Consider the following 22,273-nt stretch of genomic DNA (forward strand, 5'->3'; position numbering starts at 1 on the left):
ACACACGATGGACTGAATCTGTGGGTCTTGACACCGCGTTTGGTGAATTAACTTCAAACTGTGTGTGTGTGTGTGTGTGTGTGTGTCTGTGGTTGTCTGTGTCTCACGGCAGGCAGGGCGAAGAAGGAGATCCCCATCAGAGCAAAGCCAGCTGAGATCAGACGACCCGTCCACGTCTGAGGAGTCTTGTCTCCGTAGCCGATGGTTGTCAGCGTGATCTAGACACACACATCATCATCACAGAGTTCAGAAGTCACAATACAATAGTTACACTGTACCTCCCACAGCCCCACAAGATGCACAGAAAAACTGAATTATCCACCATTACTCTAGGCCAGTGTTTCTGTACAGCACTTTGAGATATCAACTGATGTACGAAGGGCTATATAAATAAATGTTATTTGATTTGATTTGATTTCCCAAATGCCGTTTTGTAGTATTTAGGTAAATTCCATTTTCAAATCAGTCAATTCCTTCCTGAATAGAAATATCCACCCCATAGAGCCCTCCGGGACTAGGTTTGAATAACACTGCACTTTTGTGTGTTGTGTATTTCAGTGACCTCCTTCCTCTCCCTGTCCCTCCTTGCACATCTAATAGCCCAGTCTCCCCTGACAGACACTGTAAATTACATTAATTGATTGGGTAATTTTAAGCATGACCTTGTAGCTCTGTTATGCCACATGGTCATTAAAGAATAAATTTGCTTTTTACAACAAAATTTGCATTTTTTTGTTGTAAATGTGATGTTAAGGGTCCAGATTTTTTTTAAAGCGATTTCACTTGTTTTGGGAAACTTACTCCAACTTACCCTAAACTTACCCCAACCATTAATTTCCTCATCCTCGTTGTGCAGTACGTGGTCTCTATAATGGGGTCTCTGAAAAAACATGCACGAATGCTTGAAAAACAACCAAATATGTCCTTTTAGAAACCGAAACGCTGTCCGTATAGTGATGCAGGTCTTTAGCTGTTGTATACATGAAATTGTGTCATTCCGAAATGTAGCCGCAACATTATTCCATTTTGTGAGACTCAAGACGTTTTCCCATATCCAGCTGTTCCATTCGCCGTGAAGCCTGTTGCCACAGGTAACTGCCAAAATAAAGGAAACACCAACATAAAGTGTCTTAATAGGGTGTTGGGTCCCCATGAGCCACCAGAACAGCTTCAATGAGCCTTGGCATAGATTCTACAAGTGTCTGGAACTTCCTGTGTGGAAGCACCTGCTTTCAATATACTTTGTATCCCTCACTTACTAGTGTTTTCATTTATTTTGGCAGTTACATGCAGAACGACAGACCGGTATCTCTCAAGTCACAACACAATGCAATATAATGTTGCAGATAAAGTTCAGAATTACACAATTTCATGTGTACAACTTATAAAGACCTGCATCACTATACTGAGAGCTTTTCCATTTCTAAAAGGACGTATTCGGGTGTTATTGGAGCCTTTGTTCATTTTTTTTCAGAGCTCCCATACTACACAAACAGGATGGTTGGTGAAGGGAATCCCTGGTTGGGTGTACGTTTCTCCAATACAAGTGAAATCGCATGTCTGGACCCTTCGATAATGTGCTATTTACATTTTTTTTGTTTAGTTGATTTTGTTGTATTTGTTGTCATATTATAGACTGGTCGGCAAGTCCAGTAATGATATTAAAGCTACTCTTTCTCTTTGTCTTTCAGAGATGGGCTGGTTAGGTTGTTTTCTTGTAGCTGCTGATTAAACTTCAGTCCTGTGAATATCAATATGGGCTACATAGAAACATCTTGATCAAACTACAAATCATTGTGTGTATGTAGGGAGTGTGCACGTGTGTTTGTATGGTGTATGCATGGGCCAGTGTGTGTGCGTGCGTGTGTGTGTGTGTAGACTCACTGTGCCCCACCACAGAGCATCAGCATAGGTGGCAAAGTCTTTGTTGAACTCCTTCTCCACAAGATAGACCAGGAACGAAGAGAAGATAAGCACCAGGAAACCAATGTACCAAGCTGTCACCAACTCCTATAGGGAATCAATGTATTATTTGTGTAAACAAATATATCCAATCTCACTGTATTTGTTGTGTCAACCAGGTCCTAAATCCCTAAAGATCAAGTTGAGGTGACAGTGAAGAAAACATTCACTAGCAAGAAAGCTTGAGAGGAACCAGACACTAGGGAGCTCATCCTCCTATTTTTTTGTAGGACAACAGAGTACATAGGACTATGTAGGCCAGACTGTTGTCCATGCTGAATTAGACTACAAACATGGTCGTACCTTACTGTGCGCGTAGACAACAGATCCCAGTAGTTTCCAGGTGCCCCCTCTGCGGTCCATGCGCACCATTCGCAGGATCTGCAGGAAGCGAAGGCTCCTCAATGCTGAGGTGGCAAAGATGTTACCTTGGCTACCCGCTGACACCACAGCAATGGAAGCTATGAGTACAATGATGTCTGGAAAGAGACAATGACAGATAATGGGCAATGGGGAAAAGTCACCAAAACAAACTTCAATACTATAGTAGTATTTACAGTCTTGTAAACTTCCATGAGAGCCTACCGATAATGTATTGCAGTGTGTATGAACGACACACGTGATACTATCACAAAGTAACTTTGTGTTGCATATTGGGGGGGTCAGGGTCAATGGCCTCCGGGGTCAGCACCCTTCTATGGGGTTCTGGGGGCATATCCCTCATGAGATAAAAAAAAAAAAAAATTACATCCCAAAAAAATACATCCCAAAAGTTCCTGATAATTTTGTCATTATATCCCAACCACAACTGAAATAGCCTGCCAATCATTTCTGTATTACTTTAAATTGTTAGTCTAACTCTAACAATTCCGAAAGTAACCACGTTTGGCAATTTGTTTGAAGAATGACTGTGAGAAATTCTGTTCTTGGGTTTGATTGAACATTTGCTACGTTGCGTAACGGCTTGTACTGAACAACACATTTCCCCAAAACGTTCTTCATTGTTCTTGAACAGACTTTGAGATAGCCTATGTTTGCTCAATTTGGTGGGTGTGGCAGGATGTGGCTTGAAGTAGATGTCTTCACGGATCCAACAGACAGGAAATTCCGAGATCCAGCTCGGGATCTGAGCTGATCCTACATTTTGAGTTTTGTCTCCGATCTTGGTCGATTCTGATATAATTGCCACGTGTCTCAGGTCTGATATAATTGACACGGGTCTCGAGTATGTGCAAATAAAACGTATTTACCGACTGGACCTGATTAGATCCATCCTCTCTTCATTTAATGTGTGAGGTGATTAGAATTGCTAGAGCTTTTTTATCTGTGTCAGCTAATTGCAACTCATTAAAACGTATTGCTTATATCCCGCTAAAACTGGTTCCGGCTGCTCACCTCACATGCGCTTACTTCAGAGGAGAGAGAGAGAGAGAGAGAGTGAATGAGAGGAGCCTTGGTCCAGGCTACTATTGATTACGAAGGAGGCTTTTTCATTGAAGGAAAACAAAAGTTAGATGAGAAAGAGTATAGTGAAAAGATGCCGACAAGGGGACAATACTGCCGTGGACAAAGATGAAAAGAACGTTGGCACAGCTAAATGGACTGTGTGATGCTACTCGCTATTCAGGTTTGATGCAATTTTAGAATTTATCATATTTATTCGATTTTTTAAATTATTATTACTATTATTGTATATCATTGTTATTATTGTATGGCTATTTATCAATCTAAAACAGTGCAAAAAGTGTTTTGTTTAATTTTGTTAAGACATTTTTGTTGGCTAAAGTCCTTTGAATTGCCTTTTTAATTTTGTGCTCATTGTCATTAGCCTATTGCTGACATTTGTTGATTAAGCACCCGCTTTTCTTGGTAATTGCTTCACACTTGTAAAGTTTTAAACCAGTTCTTTAAAACTTCTGAAATCCCGTTAAAGGGATCGATATGACAACAGCCAGTGAAAGTGCAGGGCCCCAAAGTCAAAACAACAGAAATCTCATAATTAAAATTCCTCAAGATAAAAGTATTTTACACCATTTTAAAGATAAACTTCTCGTTAATCCAGCCACAGTGTCCGATTTCAAATAGGCTTTAGAGCGAAAGCACAACAAATGATTATGTTAGGTCAGAGCCAAGTCACAAAAACACAGCCATTTTTCCAGCCAAAGAGTAGAGTCACAAAAAGCAGAAATAGAGATAGAATTAATCACTAATGTTGATGAAAATACAAGTGTTATACATGGAAATATAGATATACTTCTCCTTAATGCAACCGCTGTGTCAGATTTCAAAAAAGCTTTACGGAAAAAGCAAACCATGCAATAATCTGAGTACGGCGTTCAGACAAACAAATACATATATCCGCCATGTTGGAGTCAACAGAAGTCAGAAATAACATGATAAATATTCACTTACCTTTGATGATCTTCATCAGAATGCACTCCCAGGAATCCCAGTTCCAGAATAAATGTTTGTTTTGTTCGATAATGTCCATCATTTATGTCCAAATAGCTACTTTTGTTAGTGCGTTTGGTAAACAAATCAAAACTCACAAAGCGCGTTCACTAGTTGCAAACGAAATGTCATAAAGTTCCGTTACAGCCCGGAGAAATTTGTCAAATGATGTATGGAATCAATCTTTAGGATGTTTTTAACATAAATATTCAATAATATTCCAACCAGAGAATTTCTTTGTCTTCAGAAAAGCATAGGACCGGGAGATACCTCTCATGTCAAATGCGCGAGACCAGCATGTGACTGCTGCCAGACCTCTGACTCATTCCCCTCTCATTCAGCCCCACTTCACAGTAGAAGCCTCAAACAAGTTTCTAAAGACGGTTGACATCGTGTGGAAGCCTTAGGAAGTGCAACATGACCAATATCCCACTGTATCTTTGATAGGGGCCGAGTTGAAAATCGACCAACCTCAGATTTCCCACTTCCTGGTTGGATTTTCTCTCAGGTCTTTGCCTGCTATATGAGACTCAAAATTGAGCACAGGTGCGTCCTGTTTCCATTGAACATTCTTGAGATGTTTCTACAACTTGATTGGAGTCCACCTGTGGTAAATTCAATTGATTAGACATGATTTGGAAACACCTGTCTATATAAGGTCCCACATTTGACAGTGCATGTCAGAGCAAAAACCAAGCCATGAGGTTGAAGGAAATGTATGTAGTGGCGCAGTAGTGGCACAGTTGTCTAAGGCACTGCATCGCAGAGCTATCTGTACCACCAGAGATTCTGGGTTCAAGTCCAGGCTTTGTCGCAGCCAGCCGCAACCGGGAGACCCTTGGGGTGGCGTACAATTGGCCCAGGGTCGTCCGGGTTAGGGGAGAGCTTGGCTGGTAGGGATGTCCTTGTCCCATCGCGCACCAGCGACTCCTGTGCCGGGGGTGCGCCGCGCACGCTGACACGGTCGCCAGGTGTACAGTGTTTCCTCCAACACATTGGTGCGGCTGGCTTCTGGGTTAAGTTGGCATTGTGTCAAGAAGCAGTGCGGCTTGGTTGGGGGTTGCAGCGATGAGACAAGACTGTAACCATCAATTGGATACCATGAAAAAGGGGTAAAACATTTTTTAAAAGGAGTTCCAATACAGGATTGTGTCGAGGAATTGAAGGTCCCCAAGAACACAGTGAATCCTCTAAAGCTCTGTCATTCTTAAATGGAAGAAGTTTAGAATCTTCCTAGAGCTGGCCACCCAGCCAAACTAGCAATTGTGGAAGAAGGGCTTTAGGTGAACAAGAATCCAATTGTAACTCTGACAAGAGCTCCAGAGTTCCTCTGTGGAGATGGGAGAACAGAGAGATCCTTGATGAAAACCTGCTCCAGAGCTCTCAGGACCTCAGACTGGGTGAAGGTTTACCTTCTAACAGGACAATGACCCTAAGCACACAGTCAAGACAACGCAGTGGCTTTGGGACAAGTCTCTGAATGTCCTTGAGTGGCCCAGCCAAAGCCCAGACTTGAACCTGATCGAATAACTCTGAAGAGACCTTAAAATAGCTGTGCGGCGAAGCTCCCCATCCAACCTGACAGAGCTTTAGAGGATCTATAGAGAAGAATGGGAGAAACTTGTAGCCAAGCTTGTAGCGAAGAACCGAGGCTTTAATCGCTGCCAAAGGTGCTTCAACAAAGTCCTGAGTAAAGGTTCTGAATACTTATGTAAATGTGATATTTCATTTATATATATATATATATATATATATAAATTAAATTTAACTGGTTGTTCAGAACAGCACCGTTTCCATATATATATATATATATATATATATATATACATTTGCAAAAATCGATTTGTCATTATGGGGTATTGTGTGTAGATTGAGGAGGAAAATATGGAATTTCATGCATTTTAGAATAAGGCTGTAACGTAACAAAATGTGGAAAAAGTTAAGGGGTCTGAATAGTTTCCGAATACACTGACAACGATTTTTTAAAATTTGGTCGGTGTCGGGAACATGATTCTGAATATGCTACACATCGAATCAGAACAAGTAATTTGTTATCAGAAGTTTTTAAGGACACGTAACTGTGGAACATTTGGTCAATTTCGCTAATTTGTTGATGGTGCTGGAAGTGCCCAGTCGGATATTTCCTTTTCACTCTCTTTCTACTCTCAAATCTGAACGGGTCTCTCGGATCCGAACTGGCATGGGTCTGTTTGCGTCTATTTTTAAACTTGCCTTTTCGGGAACAGGTCTGATTGTCCTCGGGTCCATTTGGAACAGCTCTCTGTTTTTTGGGGACCCGTTAAGACCTCTAGCTTGAAGAAATGAGTGACGTATTTGAAGGACAGTAGTGCATTTTGAACCCACAACCCAACATCCCCAACATTGTTCAGAACAGCACCATTTCCATTTAATTAAATGTTGCAATACGTTTTTTCATACTGAACTCAGCCCTGGTGACTTTGCTATAAATAAATAGGCTGAAGCATGCACATCTGTATTTGTGCTAATCATTAGCTAGATCAGTGCTTCCCAAACCTTTTCAGTCATGGGCCCCCTTTTATCGTGGGGGAACATCCTATCATGAAATGGGGACACCATTTACTCATCAAGAAACAGTACATACAAACACCAGTATCTGGTTTCTCTTCCAAATTGAAATCAAGAAGAACATTTTTATAAAGGAGAAATAAACCAGTTTACTGTTGCAAGGGGTGAGCCAATTTATTTTGTAGGTTTTCTCAGTTGAAATAAAATGTAATGGTGATTTTGAAAGCATTCTTAGGGTGATTATTAGGTTGATGAACATGATGAGTGCTTTCCCCCTCAATTTTGGCCTTCGCATTTGTTTTCTAAACTTAAATAGGTTGCTGCTTGCTGGTCTGTGAGTCTGTGAGACAGGCAGGGTCCTCTGACTGGGGAGGGAAACAGGCTTGCTTGAAACTACTGGTTTCAGAGAAACAGCCCTTCTCTAATTCTGTAGCCTACTAGAAACCAGTTGTTTCAAAGCTTATAATACTACCAAAGTTGTCTTTGAACTCACTATATTGAACCCAAAATAACCATTAGCAGTTATTCATCGATTTTCGCACTCGTCACTTAGCAATAGAAACCTTCTGCATTTAATTTTTTTATATATTTATTCATGCTTATGAATTTACCATGTTAAATGTGACTGTACTTCTTTACTTCTTACAAGTTAGCTCACAGAATTAAGGGTTTTATTAAGAAGAGAGAGGAGAGAGAGAAAGAGAGAAGCTATTGCTCCATTCTCCTTACAAGCATTGCGCAACTTTCTTTCCCTTCACAAACCACGGCCTCTGAGGACCAGGCCAAACCAAGCATAATTGGCGGCGGGGGGATCCAATCATAAAATTAGGAATTGATTAGTACTGTGTAGTGTAAAGCCACAGAAAGCCAGTAACTATGGTGGGAACAGTACATCAAATGTATTATGGTATATTATCAGGAGGGTCAAATTGACTGTTGATGCCCAACACCAGAGAGAGGGCCAGAGGCCTCAACTGTGTTGATCTGGAGCCCTAGGACTGGTTAAGAAAATAGGCACGTGTACTGGAGGAGTCATCGCAGGGATCTAAAAGTACCTAGTATTCACTTTCACGTGATCAGAGGAGAAAGGGAAGAGTATAAGAGAGAGTTAGAATAAGAGGGGCAAAGAGGGTTTACACAAACCCACATACTTAGGGCCATCACAGCGAGGGTCCTGAAGCATACAAACCACTATTACTCCTACAGTAAACCACGACAATATTGTGTTTCACTCAAATTCACATCAATCACATTTCAGCAAACACATTTCAAACTCTGAAACTAACCTTGGATGGTTTTAGTCTTCTCTATTGAAAGAAAACATAGATTGTGATCTAGATTTTTGGAAACTGTGTTTATCCTTTCTTTTATGAGAACTCAATGCCAGCTTCTGTTCTTCCTGTTTGTGTATTTAAGTGCATTATCTTTCAATCAGAAATCAGCCTTGTTGAAGATCAATTGGTGGAGTGATAGGGCCTTTGCAGTGCAGCACACACACCGATACAAAAATATACAGTGCCTTTGGAAAGTATTCAGACCCCTTGACTTTTTCCACATTTTGTTACGTTACAACCTTGTTCTAAAATTGATTAAATTCAAAATTGTCCTTATCAATCTACATACACAATACCCTAGAATGACTAAATGAAAACAGGTTTTTATAAATGTTTGCAAATGAATTCAAATAAAAAGCAGAAATACTTCATTTACATCAGTATTGAGACCTTTTGCTATGAGACTTGAAATTGAGCTCAGGTGCATCCTGTTTCCATTGATCATCCTTGAGATGCTTCTACAACTTGATTGGAGTCCACCTGTGGTAAATTCAATTGATTGGACATGATTTGGAAAGGCACACACCTGTCTATATAAGGTCCCACAGTTGACAGTGCATGTCAGAGTAAAAACCAAGCCATGAGGTCGAAATAATTGTCAGTAGAGAGCAGAGACAGGATTGTGCCGAGGCACAGATCTGGGGAAGGGTACAAAAATGTTTTGAGGCATTGAAGGTCCTCAAGAACACAATGCCCTCAGTTATTCTTAGGAAGAAGTGTGGGAGATGGAAGAATCTTCCAGAAGGACAATCATCTCTGCAGCAATCCAACAATCATGGCCTTTATGGTAGAGTGGCCAGACGGAAGCCACTCCTCAGTAAAAAGCAAATGACAGCCCGCTTGGAGTTTGCCAAAAGGCACCTAAAGGTCTCTCAGACCATGAGAAACAAGATTCAATTAAATTCAATTAAATTCAAGGGCTTTATTGGCATGGGAAACATGTGTTAACATTGCCAAAGCAAGTGAGGTAGACAACATACAAAGTGAATATATAAGGTGAAAAACAACAAAAATGAACAGTAAACATTACACATACAGAAGTTTCAAAACAGTAAAGACATTACAAATGTCATATTATATATATATATATATATATATATATACACAATGTACAAATAGTTAAAGGACACAAGATAAAATAAATAAGCATAAATATGGGTTGTATTTACAATGGTGTTTGTTCTTCACTGGTTGCCCTTTTCTCGTGGCAACAGGTCACAAATCTTGCTGCTGTGATGGCACACTGTGGAATTTCACCCAGTAGATATGGGAGTTTTTTCCAAATTGGATTTGTTTTTCGAATTCTTTGTGGATCTGTGTGATCTGGGGAAATATGTATCTCTAATATGGTACATTGGGCAGGAGGTTAGGAAGTGCAGCTCAGTTTCCACCTCATTTTGTGGGCAGTGAGCACATAGCCTGTCTTCTCTTGAGAGCCATGTCTGCCTACGGCGGCCTTTCTCAATAGCAAGGCTATGCTCACTGAGTCTGTATACATAGTCAAAGCTTTCCTTAATTTTGGGTCAGTCACAGTGGTCAGGTATTCTGCCGCTGTGTACTCTCTGTTTAGGGCCAAATAGCATTCTAGTTTGCTCTGTTTTTTTGTTAATTCTTTCCAATGTGTTAAGTAATTATCTTTTTGTTTTCTCATGATTTGGTTGGGTCTAATTGTGCTGTTGTCCTGGGGCTCTGTAGGGTGTGTTTGTGTTTGTGAACAGAGCCCCAGGACCAGCTTGCTTAGGGGACTCTTCTCCAGGTTCATCTCTCTGTAGGTGATGGCTTTGTTATGGAAGGTTTGTGAATCGCTTCCTTTTAAGTGGTTGTAGAATTTAATGGCTCTTTTCTGGATTCTGATTCTCTGGTCTGATGAAACCAAGATTGATCTCTTTGGCCTGAATACCAAGTGTCATGTCTGGAGGAAACCTGGCACTATACCTAAGGTGAAGTATTGTGGTGACAGCATCATGCTGTGCGGATGTTTTTCAGCGGCAGGGACTGGGAGACTAGTCAGGATCGAAGGAAAGATGAACAGGGCAAAGTACAGGGAGATCCTTGATGAAAACCTGCTCTAGAGTGCTCAGGACCTCAGATTGGGGCAAGGGTTTACCTTCCAACAGGACAACGGCCCTAAGCAGCCAAGACAACGCAGGAGTGGATTCGGGTCTGAAAGTCCTTAAGTGGCCCAGCCAGAGCCTGGCCTTGAACCCAATCGAACATCTCTGGAGAGACCTGAAAATAGCTGTGCAGAGACGCTCCTCATCCAACCTGACAGAGCTTGAGAGGATCTGCAGAGAAGAATGGGAGAAACTCCACAAATACAGGTGTGCCAAGCTTGTAGGATCATACCTAAGATTTGAGGCTGTAATCGCTGCCAAAAGTGCTTCACCAAGTACTGAGTGAAGGGCCTGAATACTTATGTAAATGTGATATTTCATTGTTTTTTATATATACATTTGCAAAAATGTATAAAAACCTGCTTTTGCTTTGTCATTATGGGGTATTGTGTGTAGGTTGATGAGGAGTTTAAAAACAAATCCATTTTAGAATAAGGCTGTAATGTAACAAAATGTGGAAAAAGTCAATGGGTCTGAATACTTCCCTAATGCACTGTATATACACATTTCACTAGATTTAGTGTCACGTAAAATGTATTTGAAACGTATGCATATACATTTGCATCTTTGTTCAATGCATGTAACGCCTGACAATATTCCAGAAATGCATGCCTATGACATCTAGTCTACAGGGTGGCCAAATTGCTTCCTAATTTGGCTTCTTAATGTACTTTTTAGGTATTGATCAATGGAGATAATTTTCAGGACCCACCAAGCCAAAACTTTGCCGGTGATATAATATAAATTGTGATGAGTTAACATTTTTTTATTTTATTTCACCTGATTCACACCCAAAAATGTATTGTTAAAACATTTCTAGCCTGTCTATATACACTGCTCAAAAAAATAAAGGGAACACTTAAACAACACAATGTAACTCCAAGTCAATCACACTTCTGTGAATCAAACTGTCCACTTAGGAAGCAACACTGATTGACAATAAATTTCACATGCTGTTGTGTAAATGGAATAGACAACACGTGGAAATTATAGGCAATTAGCAAGACACCCCCAATAAAGGAGTGGTTCTGCAGGTGGTGACCACAGACCACTTTTCAGTTCCTATGCTTCCTGGCTGATGTTTTAGTCACTTTTGAATGCTGGCGGTGCTTTCACTCTAGTGGTAGCATGAGACGGAGTCTACAACCCACACAAGTGGCTCAGGTAGTGCAGCTCATCCAGGATGGCACATCAATGCGAGCTGTGGCAAGAAGGTTTGCTGTGTCTGTCAGCGTAGTGTCCAGAGCATGGAGGCGCTACCAGGAGACAGGCCAGTACATCAGGAGACGTAGAGGAGGCCGTAGGAGGGCAACAACCCAGCAGCAGGACCGCTACCTCCGCCTTTGTGCAAGGAGGAGCAGGAGGAGCACTGCCAGAGCCCTGCAAAATGACCTCCAGCAGGCCACAAATGTGCATGTGTCTGCTCAACCAGACTCAATGAGGGTGGTATGAGGGCCCGACGTCCACAGGTGGGGGTTGCAAGACGTTTGGCATTTGACAGAGAACACCAAGATTGGCAAATTCGCCACTGGCACCCTGTGCTCTTGACAGATGAAAGCAGGTTCACACTAAGCACATGTGACAGACGTGACAGAGTCTGGAGACGCCGTGGAGAATGTTCTGCTGCCTGCAACATCCTCCAGCATGACCGGTTTGGCGGTGGGTCAGTCATGGTGTGGGGTGGCATTTCTTTGGGGGGCCGCACAGCCCTCCATGTGCTCGCCAGAGGTATTCTGACTGCCATTAGGTACCGAGATGAGATTCTCAGACCCCTTGTGAGACCATATGCTAGTGCGGTTGGCCCTGGGTTCCTCCTAATGCAAGACAATGCTAGACCTCATGTGGCTGGAGTGTGTCAGCAGTTCCTGCAAGAGGAAGGCATTGATGCTATGGACCGCCCGTTTCCCAGACCTGAATCCAATTGAGCACATCTGGGACATCATGTCTCGATCCATCCACCAACGCCACGTTGCACCACAGACTGTCCAGGAGTTGGCGGATGCTTTAGTCCAGGTCTGGGAGGAGATCCTCAGGAGTGTAGCGAGGTCATACAGGCACGTGGAGGCCACACACACTACTGAGCCTCATTTTGACTTGTTTTAAGGACATTACATCAAAGTTGGATCAGCCTGTAGTGTGGTTTTCCACTTTAATTTTGTGTGACTCCAAATCCAGACTATGTTGAAATTTGATTTCCAAAAAGTACACATTCAAATAAGAATATTTCATTAATTCAGATCTAGGATGTGTTATTTTAGTGTTCCCTTTATTTTTTTGAGCAGTGTATGAGTAACAGGGTTGACGTGTTACGCTCGACACACTCAGTTTTTCATCATTAAACACTAGAACATAACCAAAAAGAATAGGACCGGCTCGCCTGCTTTAACGCTACGATTTGATGTTCAATGTTTATTTTGAAATAGTTCAGGTAACCAGGGTTGACCTTAAAATGAGGGACAGACATAAATGAATCACTAATCACATGAAAAAAAAAGGGAAACTTTGTCAAAGCAACGAAATAACTAGGGCTTTACAATGATGGTTCTAGAAGTCCGAGAGGGTGCACGGAAGGACATGTCAAAATGCAGAATTTTGGCATTTTAGCAAGTCTTTATTCATATTGAAAATCGTATTTATTAAATCTCCATGTGGTCTATATTATAGGGCACTTCATTTTATATTTTATAACAGGTTTTCAAAATTGAATATTGGTGCATCATTTCTACTTAACATATCAAAGGGGCACAAAAGGCACTCGTTTCGTAGGAACCACCTAGTACACGTTAAGTTCTGCCTCTTGGACGTTGGCTGCAATGCACTCGTCAAGTTTGTTTGTTTTTGTCATATGCACATGAAAGACATGGAGTCACTAGATGACCGATAATGTATCATGTTTGTAGTCATTTTTGTAGTCATTTAAATGCATGTAAATGCATGTTAGTGCTTTTGGTATGTGTCAAGTACATAAAAAATGCATATTGATAAAATATATTGTAGCGGTGGCAGCCTATTAGAAGACTTGGAGGTGTGGCTTGTTGGGACGTGGCTTTATAATAGTACATTTTGTCATGTCAGTTAATGTCTTACAGTATGTTGTGTTCTGTGATTAAAAGGTTAAGCTTGTACACTGCCAGTTCTGCGGTTTTAATGAGACTGACATAAGTGCATGTGATACCAAAGAATCTACTAGACAGTCACCATTTTGTTCCAATATAACTTGGCAAATTTTGATATTTACTATACATTTTAAATAAAAATATATTTCTTACAAATACATTTAAATGCATATGGGAATATATTTTAAATATATATTCTAAAATGCATTCTTTAATGCATTTCAGAATGTGTTTTGAAATACATTTCTGATGCATTTAACATATATTCTGATATACATGTTACATACATTTATATACTGCATACAGGTAACTGCAAAAATAATAAGATACAAAGTATTTTGAGAGCATGTGCTTCTACACTGATGTGGTTCCTGAGTTAACGTCCCATCATGCTTAGGGTCATGTATAAAAATCCATTATTTTGGCCATTATTTTGGCCATTATTTTGACAATGCCCGCATCCACAGGGCACGAATGGTCACTGAATGGTTTGATGAGCATGAAACTATGTCAACCATATGTCATTGCTGTCTCAATCACCAGATCTCAAACCAGTTGTACACTTACGGGTGGCACCTGAGAAAGTGTTTTCCACCACCATGAACAGAACACCAAATTATAGAATTTCTTCAATAGACATTCAGACACTTGTAGAATCTATGCCAAGGTGCATTGAAGCTGTTCTGGCTCGTGGTGGCCCAAAGCCCAAATAAAAAACACTTTATGTTGGTGTTTCCTTTATTTTGGCGGTTACCTGTATATTTCAAATATATTCCATAATATATGTTGGAATATACAGTATATATTTATTTTACATTTCCGGTATGGGTGCACACGCACACACACACACTTACCTATAACACAGAAGGGTTTCCTGGAAAAGCGGAGGCGTCCCTGCCAGCCCCTGTAGCGACTGCAGCAGCCTGCGCTCCATATCCTGATGATGTACTCCAGCCCAAACACCACGATCATCACAAACTCCTACAAGACACAAATTATATCATAGACCATTATTGTCAATCAAGAGGCGACGGGAGACAGTTTAATATACTGCAAAATAGTATATTTATTCCAGACAGTTTTAGTATAAAAGAAAATGATTAATAATGATCACCAATAATCAATATAGCATCTCGGGTTGTTAAATTTGATAAGCTATAGCTGCAGTAAATGAAATGTCTCCATTATTCATGTGTTTTCATTTGTGCGGTGCTGCAAAATAACAAGAGAGCAGTCAGGAAGATTAGTATGCAGAGTGTTGCGTCTGTGTTGTTTCACTGCAGCACACACACATGTACAGTTCACACACACACACATTATGTTCATCACATACACATACTCTTTTGACTCATCACATACGCTGCTGTTACTTTTAATCTACCATGTTGCCTAGTCACTTTACCCCTACCAACTGTATATGTACATATCTCCCTCAACAACCTCGTACCCCTGCACATCGACATGATACCGGTACCAAGTGTATATAGCCAAGTCATCGTTACCCATTGTGTATTTATTCCTCGTGTTATTATTTTTCTATTCTATTTATATATTTTTTTCTCTCTACATTGTTTCACTTCAACACACACATGTACAGTTAGCGCACACACACACACACACACACACACACACACACACACACACACACACACACACACACACACACACACACACACACACACACACAGTTAGAGGCAGACCCAGTGATTCATATGTTTGCAACCCAGTACCCCATGTAGTCTACAGTAGAGAGGCTCTAATTGCTGTGGATGATAAAAATGACACAGGTCTACACACACGTCAGCCTCCCTTGAATGTAAGTGACATGCTTGCATCCCGCTGACCTCTGAGAACAGTTTTTAAGATTCTTTACAGAAAATGTAATAAATATTAGATCCCGAATTGACAGTAGCCGACACCCTACCAGCATTTCTGGTCAGGAGACACTTGAGGCAACTACTCCGTAACTGTCTACTGCTTCCTTTAGCTTCTTTTGAGCAAATATCCTTTGAGTCCCTCATTGACACTATAGCTCACATGAAGACCTCCTCCTGCCCCTTGGACGTGATCCCTACTAGACTACTCAAAAAGGTTATGCCTACTGTTGGCCCCGAGCTGCATTTACAGACGATTGTCCAGTCTTGCTTTTATCATCTAAGAAATATAACTAAAGTCAAGTATTTTATTTCAGTGAAATCAAATCAAATGGTATTGTATTGGTATTTGTCACATGTGCCAAATACAACAGGTGTTGACCTTACAGAGAAATGCTTACTTACAAGACCTTAACCAACAACACAGTTAAGAAAAATACATGTTAAGTAAAAAATAGATAAGTAAAAAATAAGAAATAAAAGTAACAAATCTGGAGAAAGTTATACATGCTTTGATTTCCTCACACCTAGATTACTGTTACTCTTTGTGTACATGTCTCAGTCAGGAATCGCTCAGCTTTTAACAGACACCAGGAAATGTAACCATATCACACCTATTTCAGCTTCTTTACACAAGGCTACCAGTCACTTTTAGAATCAATTTCAAAATTGTATTAAACACGTTTAAGGCTTGGTTTAGCCCCATTTATATCTCCAGGAAGCAGCCTGAGATCCTCTGGCAGGGAACTTTTGACCATTCCAAAGTCTAGGTTGAAAACTAAAAGAGACTGGGCATTTGCCATTCGGGCCCCTAAACGTTGGAATGGTCCATCAGAAGAGATCAGGTTTGCAGATTCAATGCCTCTTTATAAATCCCCATAAAGATGCTTTACTGTATGATTTGAATTAGCTATCTTTTTTTATTCTCCTTACGCCTTTCTTTGTTAGCAATTGTGTTTATTTTATTATGTGAAACCTTTGTTACTTGTATTGGAAAGCGCTACGGGGTGGCAGGGTAGCCTAGTGGTTAGAGCGTTGGACTAGTCACCGAAAGGTTGCAAGTTCGAATCCTCCGTTTTGGAACGGAGTCTTCAACTGCAAGGGGGCGCTGCGATTCCACTCCATTGAAATGGTCCCCATTGAAATGAATGACATCCAGTGCAATGCAACGGACTGCTAATTTGTAATGTGAATGAGGCATTACACTCACCAGGATGAGCAGAAAGTGGTTGGACAGGTCCTGATGGGCAGGGATTGTGGAGAACACTGACAGGACCAGACAGCCAAACACCAAGATGAACCTGACAGAGAGAGAAACAGACATACGCTACATTAGATAACACATATATCACCTACAGATATTATGCAATACACATGAAATCAAGGTCAGGTCGCGCTGTCAGACAAAACCCCCAGCTTTATTACTGTAATGAGGTACACTGCTGAGGATAAAACTGCAGAACTAGTAGTTGACACAGCATGAAAGTGTGTGATGATTATACTGTGTTAAACTCTTTTCTCCCTCTTTTTTCATCTTCTGCTCACCTTTATTGCTGCCTTCTCCCCTCTTCTCCATCTCTTTCTCTCTAAGAAAGTCCACTCTGCCTAGGGCTATAGCTGGTACAGGATTTTTCCATTTCATTAAAAAGACTATGTTCATCTTGTCAAGAGTCAGCAAGAGGCATTTTGTTATTCTCTTTGTCTTATGACTTGCTCTTCCCTCATGCTCTGCCATGAGTGTGTGGGTGAGTGTCACTCTGTAAGTCTTATCTCCACAGATCTCACCCCTCACCCCTCTTCCCTCTTTCACCTCGCTCACCCCTTTTTCCTTTACCGTCTCCCTTCTCTCCTCTGTCTCCCTCTTCCCTCTCTCCCCTCCCCTGGAGCTGAACTCAGCCCTTTCCCCTTAGACGGTGATTCATAACATCGTTTATTTTCCATGGGATTAATGTGAAATATTAGGGTGAGTAAAGGGCTGTTGGCGGTCCACTCCAAGCTGAGTTACAGTATACCTAGAGAGGGAGGTGAGTTAGGGCATGGTATGGACCTAACAGCCGGGGAACATATGGCTTTGATAGAGCAGCAGACACTAATAGGCCTTTACTGTCAGACAGACCAGGCATGGACACCAGATCCACTCCCAGCTGCTGCTCAGAGAGTAGGTGTGTGTGTGTGTGTGTGTGTGTGTGTGTGTGTGTGTGTGTGTGTGTGTGTGTGTGTGCGTGCGTGCGTGCGTGCGTGCGTGCGTGCGTGCGTGCGTGTGTGCGTGTGTGCGTGTGTGTGGATGAAGAGAGTTTTATAACTTTATTGTGTTGCTATTTTACAATAATACAGATCAATCATAGATTTCTGATGAAATGTATCTAACACAACGTGGAATAAACAATGGGTTGCCACTTTTCATCCCACTTTGGCACAGAACCTCTTTCTATTGTGAAATAACAATATATGTCATGGTCTGCGGATGGAATTTTATCCCCTTTTATCCCCACCACTACCACAACCCACCATGGGTCATTACATTTGGATGAGTTGATTAACTTCCGGGTTGGAGCGATCTGGTCGCATCCGCGCTTCGGTCTGCAGGTTGTATAACTTTTTCATTACATTTCATTACATTTCATTATAGTACAACGGTCTGATTTGTCTAATCTTAGCAATTTCCTCTTAGCTAGCTACATAGTCGTCGTTGTATCAAAGATAATTGCGTAATTATCGTATTTCGTCGTCTCCTTCTGTCGTCTCCTATCTGTCCAACACGTTCACTGTCTACCGTAGCACTGTAGTAACTATCACACTCAACTGAACTCAACTGTCTTGATTAGTGTAGTGTTAGCTAGCTACATAGCTAGCTACATAGTTGTCTTTGCTGTCTTCGTATCCAAGATAATTGTGTAGCTTAGAGTGTGGAGTCTTAGAGTGATAATTGCGTTATTATCGTATTTCGTCGCCCTCCTATCTGCCTAGCAGCTAGCCAGCTAGCATACGTTCACCGGCTACCGTAGCACTGTAGTAACTATCACACTCAACTGAACGACTTGATTAGTGTAGTGTTAGCTAGCTACATAGCTAGCTACATAGTTGTCTTTGCTGTCTTCGTATCCAAGATAATTGTGTAGCTTAGAGTGTGGAGTCTTAGAGTGATAATTGCGTTATTATCGTATTTCGTCGCCCTCCTATCTGCCTAGCAGCTAGCCAGCTAGCATACGTTCACCGGCTACCGTAGCACTGTAGTAACTATCACACTCAACCGAACGACTTGATTAGTGTAGTATTAGATAGCTACATAGTTGTCTTTGCTGTCTTCGTATCCAAGATAATTGTGTAGTTTAGAGTGTGTAGTCTTAGAGTGATTATCTTAATTCACCGAGGTCAGCTAGCCAGCTATTTTGTCGTCCTTAACGTAGGAGACACTCCTAGCTAGCCAATAGCCAGCCAACGTCTACTGAATAGAACTTTCGCATTCCGGTCGCATTCGCGTCGCTCCACAGGTAGTATCACTTTTTCATTTCATTTCATTACAGTCCCAACGGTGTGATTTGTTTGATCGTAGCTAGCTACATAGCTAGCTACATAGCCGTCTTTGTTTCAAAGATAATTGTGTAGTCTAGAGCGATTTTCTAGGTTAGCTAGCCAGCTATTGTCGTTCTCCTAACGCAACGTAACGTAACCAACACTGCTAGCTAGCCAGCTAGCTCCCGATAAGCAGCACTGTAGAAACTTCACACTCAACGGTACGACTTGATTAGGGTAGTGTCAACAACGCAGCTAGCCTACCCCAGCAGTACTCTATCATTTTAATCATTTTAGTCAATTAGATTCTTGCTACGTAAGCTTAACTTTCTGAACATTCGAGACGTGTAGTCCACTTGTCATTCCAATCTCCTCTGCATTAGCGTAGCCTCTTCTCTAGCCTGTCAACTATGTGTCTGTCTATCCCTGTTCTCTCCTCTCTGCACAGACCATACAAACGCTCCACACCGCATGGCCGCAGCCACCTAATCTGGTGGTCCCAGCGCGCACGACCCACGTGGAGTTCCAGGTCTCCGGTAGCCTCTGGAACTGCCGATCTGCGGCCAACAAGGCAGAGTTCATCTCAGCCTATGCCTCCCTCCAGTCCCTCGACTTCTTGGCTCTGACGGAAACATGGATCACCACAGACAACACCGCTACTCCTACTGCTCTCTCTTCGTCCGCCCACGTGCTCTCGCACACCCCGAGAGCTTCTGGTCAGCGGGGTGGTGGCACCGGGATCCTCATCTCTCCCAAGTGGTCATTCTCTCTTTCTCCCCTTACCCATCTGTCTATCGCCTCCTTTGAATTCCATGCTGTCACAGTTACCAGCCCTTTCAAGCTTAACATCCTTATCATTTATCGCCCTCCAGGTTCCCTCGGAGAGTTCATCAATGAGCTTGATGCCTTGATAAGCTCCTTTCCTGAGGACGGCTCACCTCTCACAGTTCTGGGCGACTTTAACCTCCCCCGTCTACCTTTGACTCATTCCTCTCTGCCTCCTTCTTTCCACTCCTCTCCTCTTTTGACCTCACCCTCTCACCTTCCCCCCTACTCACAAGGCAGGCAATACGCTCGACCTCATCTTTACTAGATGCTGTTCCTCCACTAACCTCATTGCAACTCCCCTCCAAGTCTCCGACCACTACCTTGTATCCTTTTCCCTCTCGCTCTCATCCAACACTTCCCACACTGCCCCTACTCGGATGGTATCGCGCCGTCCCAACCTTCGCTCTCTCTCCCCCGCTACTCTCTCCTCTTCCATCCTATCATCTCTTCCCTCTGCTCAAACCTTCTCCAACCTATCTCCTGATTCTGCCTCCTCAACCCTCCTCTCCTCCCTTTCTGCATCCTTTGACTCTCTATGTCCCCTATCCTCCAGGCCGGCTCGGTCCTCCCCTCCCGCTCCGTGGCTCGACGACTCATTGCGAGCTCACAGAACAGGGCTCCGGGCAGCCGAGCGGAAATGGAGGAAAACTCGCCTCCCTGCGGACCTGGCATCCTTTCACTCCCTCCTCTCTACATTTTCCTCCTCTGTCTCTGCTGCTAAAGCCACTTTCTACCACTCTAAATTCCAAGCATCTGCCTCTAACCCTAGGAATCTCTTTGCCACCTTCTCCTCCCTCTTGAATCCTCCTCCCCCCCCTCCCCCTCCTCCCTCTCTGCAGATGACTTCGTCAACCATTTTGAAAAGAAGGTCGACGACATCCGATCCTCGTTTGCTAAGTCAAACGACACCGCTGGTTCTGCTCACACTGCCCTACCCTGTGCTCTGACCTCTTTCTCCCCTCTCTCTCCAGATGACATCTCGCGTCTTGTGACGGCCGGCCGCCCAACAACCTGCCCGCTTGACCCTATCCCCTCCTCTCTTCTCCAGACCATCTCCGGTGACCTTCTCCCTTACCTCACCTCGCTCATCAACTCATCCCTGACCGCTGGCTACGTCCCTCCCGTCTTCAAGAGAGCGAGAGTTGCACCCCTTCTGAAAAAACCTACACTCGATCCCTCCGATGTCAACAACTACAGACCAGTATCCCTTCTTTCTTTTCTCTCCAAAACTCTTGAACATGCCGTCCTTGGCCAGCTCTCCCGCTATCTCTCTCAGAATGACCTTCTTGATCCAAATCAGTCAGGTTTCAAGACTAGTCATTCAACTGAGACTGCTCTTCTCTGTATCACGGAGGCGCTCCGCACTGCTAAAGCTAACTCTCTCTCCTCTGCTCTCATCCTTCTAGACCTATCGGCTGCCTTCGATACTGTGAACCATCAGATCCTCCTCTCCACCCTCTCCGAGTTGGGCATCTCCGGCGCGGCCCACGCTTGGATTGCGTCCTACCTGACAGGTCGCTCCTACCAGGTGGCGTGGCGAGAATCCGTCTCCTCACCACGTGCTCTCACCACTGGTGTCCCCCAGGGCTCTGTTCTAGGCCCTCTCCTATTCTCGCTATACACCAAGTCACTTGGCTCTGTCATAACCTCACATGGTCTCTCCTATCATTGCTATGCAGACGACACACAATTAATCTTCTCCTTTCCCCCTTCTGACGACCAGGTGGCGAATCGCATCTCTGCATGTCTGGCAGACATATCAGTGTGGATGACGGATCATCACCTCAAGCTGAACCTCGGCAAGACGGAGCTACTCTTCCTCCCGGGGGAGGACTGCCCGTTCCATGATCTCGCCATCACGGTTGACAACTCCATTGTGTCCTCGTCCCAGAGCGCTAAGAACCTTGGCGTGATCCTGGACAACACCCTGTCGTTCTCAAATAACATCAAGGCGGTGGCCCGTTCCTGTAGGTTCATGCTCTACAACATCCGCAGAGTACGACCCTGCCTCACACAGGAAGCGGCGCAGGTCCTAATCCAGGCACTTGTCATCTCCCGTCTGGATTACTGCAACTCGCTGTTGGCTGGGCTCCCTGCCTGTGCCATTAAACCCCTACAACTCATCCAGAACGCCGCAGCCCGTCTGGTGTTCAACCTTCCCAAGTTCTCTCACGTCACCCCGCTCCTCCGCTCTCTCCACTGGCTTCCAGTTGAAGCTCGCATCCGCTACAAGACCATGGTGCTTGCCTACGGAGCTGTGAGGGGAACGGCACCTCACTACCTCCAGGCTCTGATCAGGCCCTACACCCAAACAAGGGCACTGCGTTCATCCACCTCTGGCCTGCTCGCCTCCCTACCACTGAGGAAGTACAGTTCCCGCTCAGCCCAGTCAAAACTGTTCGCTGCTCTGGCCCCCCAATGGTGGAACAAACTCCCTCACGACGCCAGGACAGCGGAGTCAATCACCACCTTCCGGAGACACCTGAAACCCCACCTCTTTAAGGAATACCTAGGATAGGATAAAGTAATCCTTC

General features: G+C 43.1%; 1 protein-coding gene across 6 annotated transcripts in view; it reads right to left on the reverse strand.

The window, feature by feature from the left end:
• Positions 1-22,273, reverse strand: part of LOC115135135 (potassium voltage-gated channel subfamily KQT member 5-like) — a 150,709-nt gene that overhangs the window by 62,570 nt on the left and 65,866 nt on the right. For all 6 annotated transcript variants that reach the window (XM_029669455.2, XM_029669456.2, XM_029669453.2 and 3 more), the window contains exons 2-6: positions 16,609-16,699; positions 14,379-14,505; positions 2,266-2,441; positions 1,885-2,010; positions 108-218 (exon numbers count right to left, since the gene is read on the reverse strand). In XM_029669455.2, coding sequence (XP_029525315.1) covers positions 108-218; positions 1,885-2,010; positions 2,266-2,441; positions 14,379-14,505; positions 16,609-16,699 — 631 coding nt within the window. The remainder of the gene's footprint in view (positions 1-107; positions 219-1,884; positions 2,011-2,265; positions 2,442-14,378; positions 14,506-16,608; positions 16,700-22,273) is intronic.

Source organism: Oncorhynchus nerka, linkage group LG10, assembly GCF_034236695.1.
Source record: "Oncorhynchus nerka isolate Pitt River linkage group LG10, Oner_Uvic_2.0, whole genome shotgun sequence".
NCBI lineage: Eukaryota > Metazoa > Chordata > Actinopteri > Salmoniformes > Salmonidae > Oncorhynchus > Oncorhynchus nerka.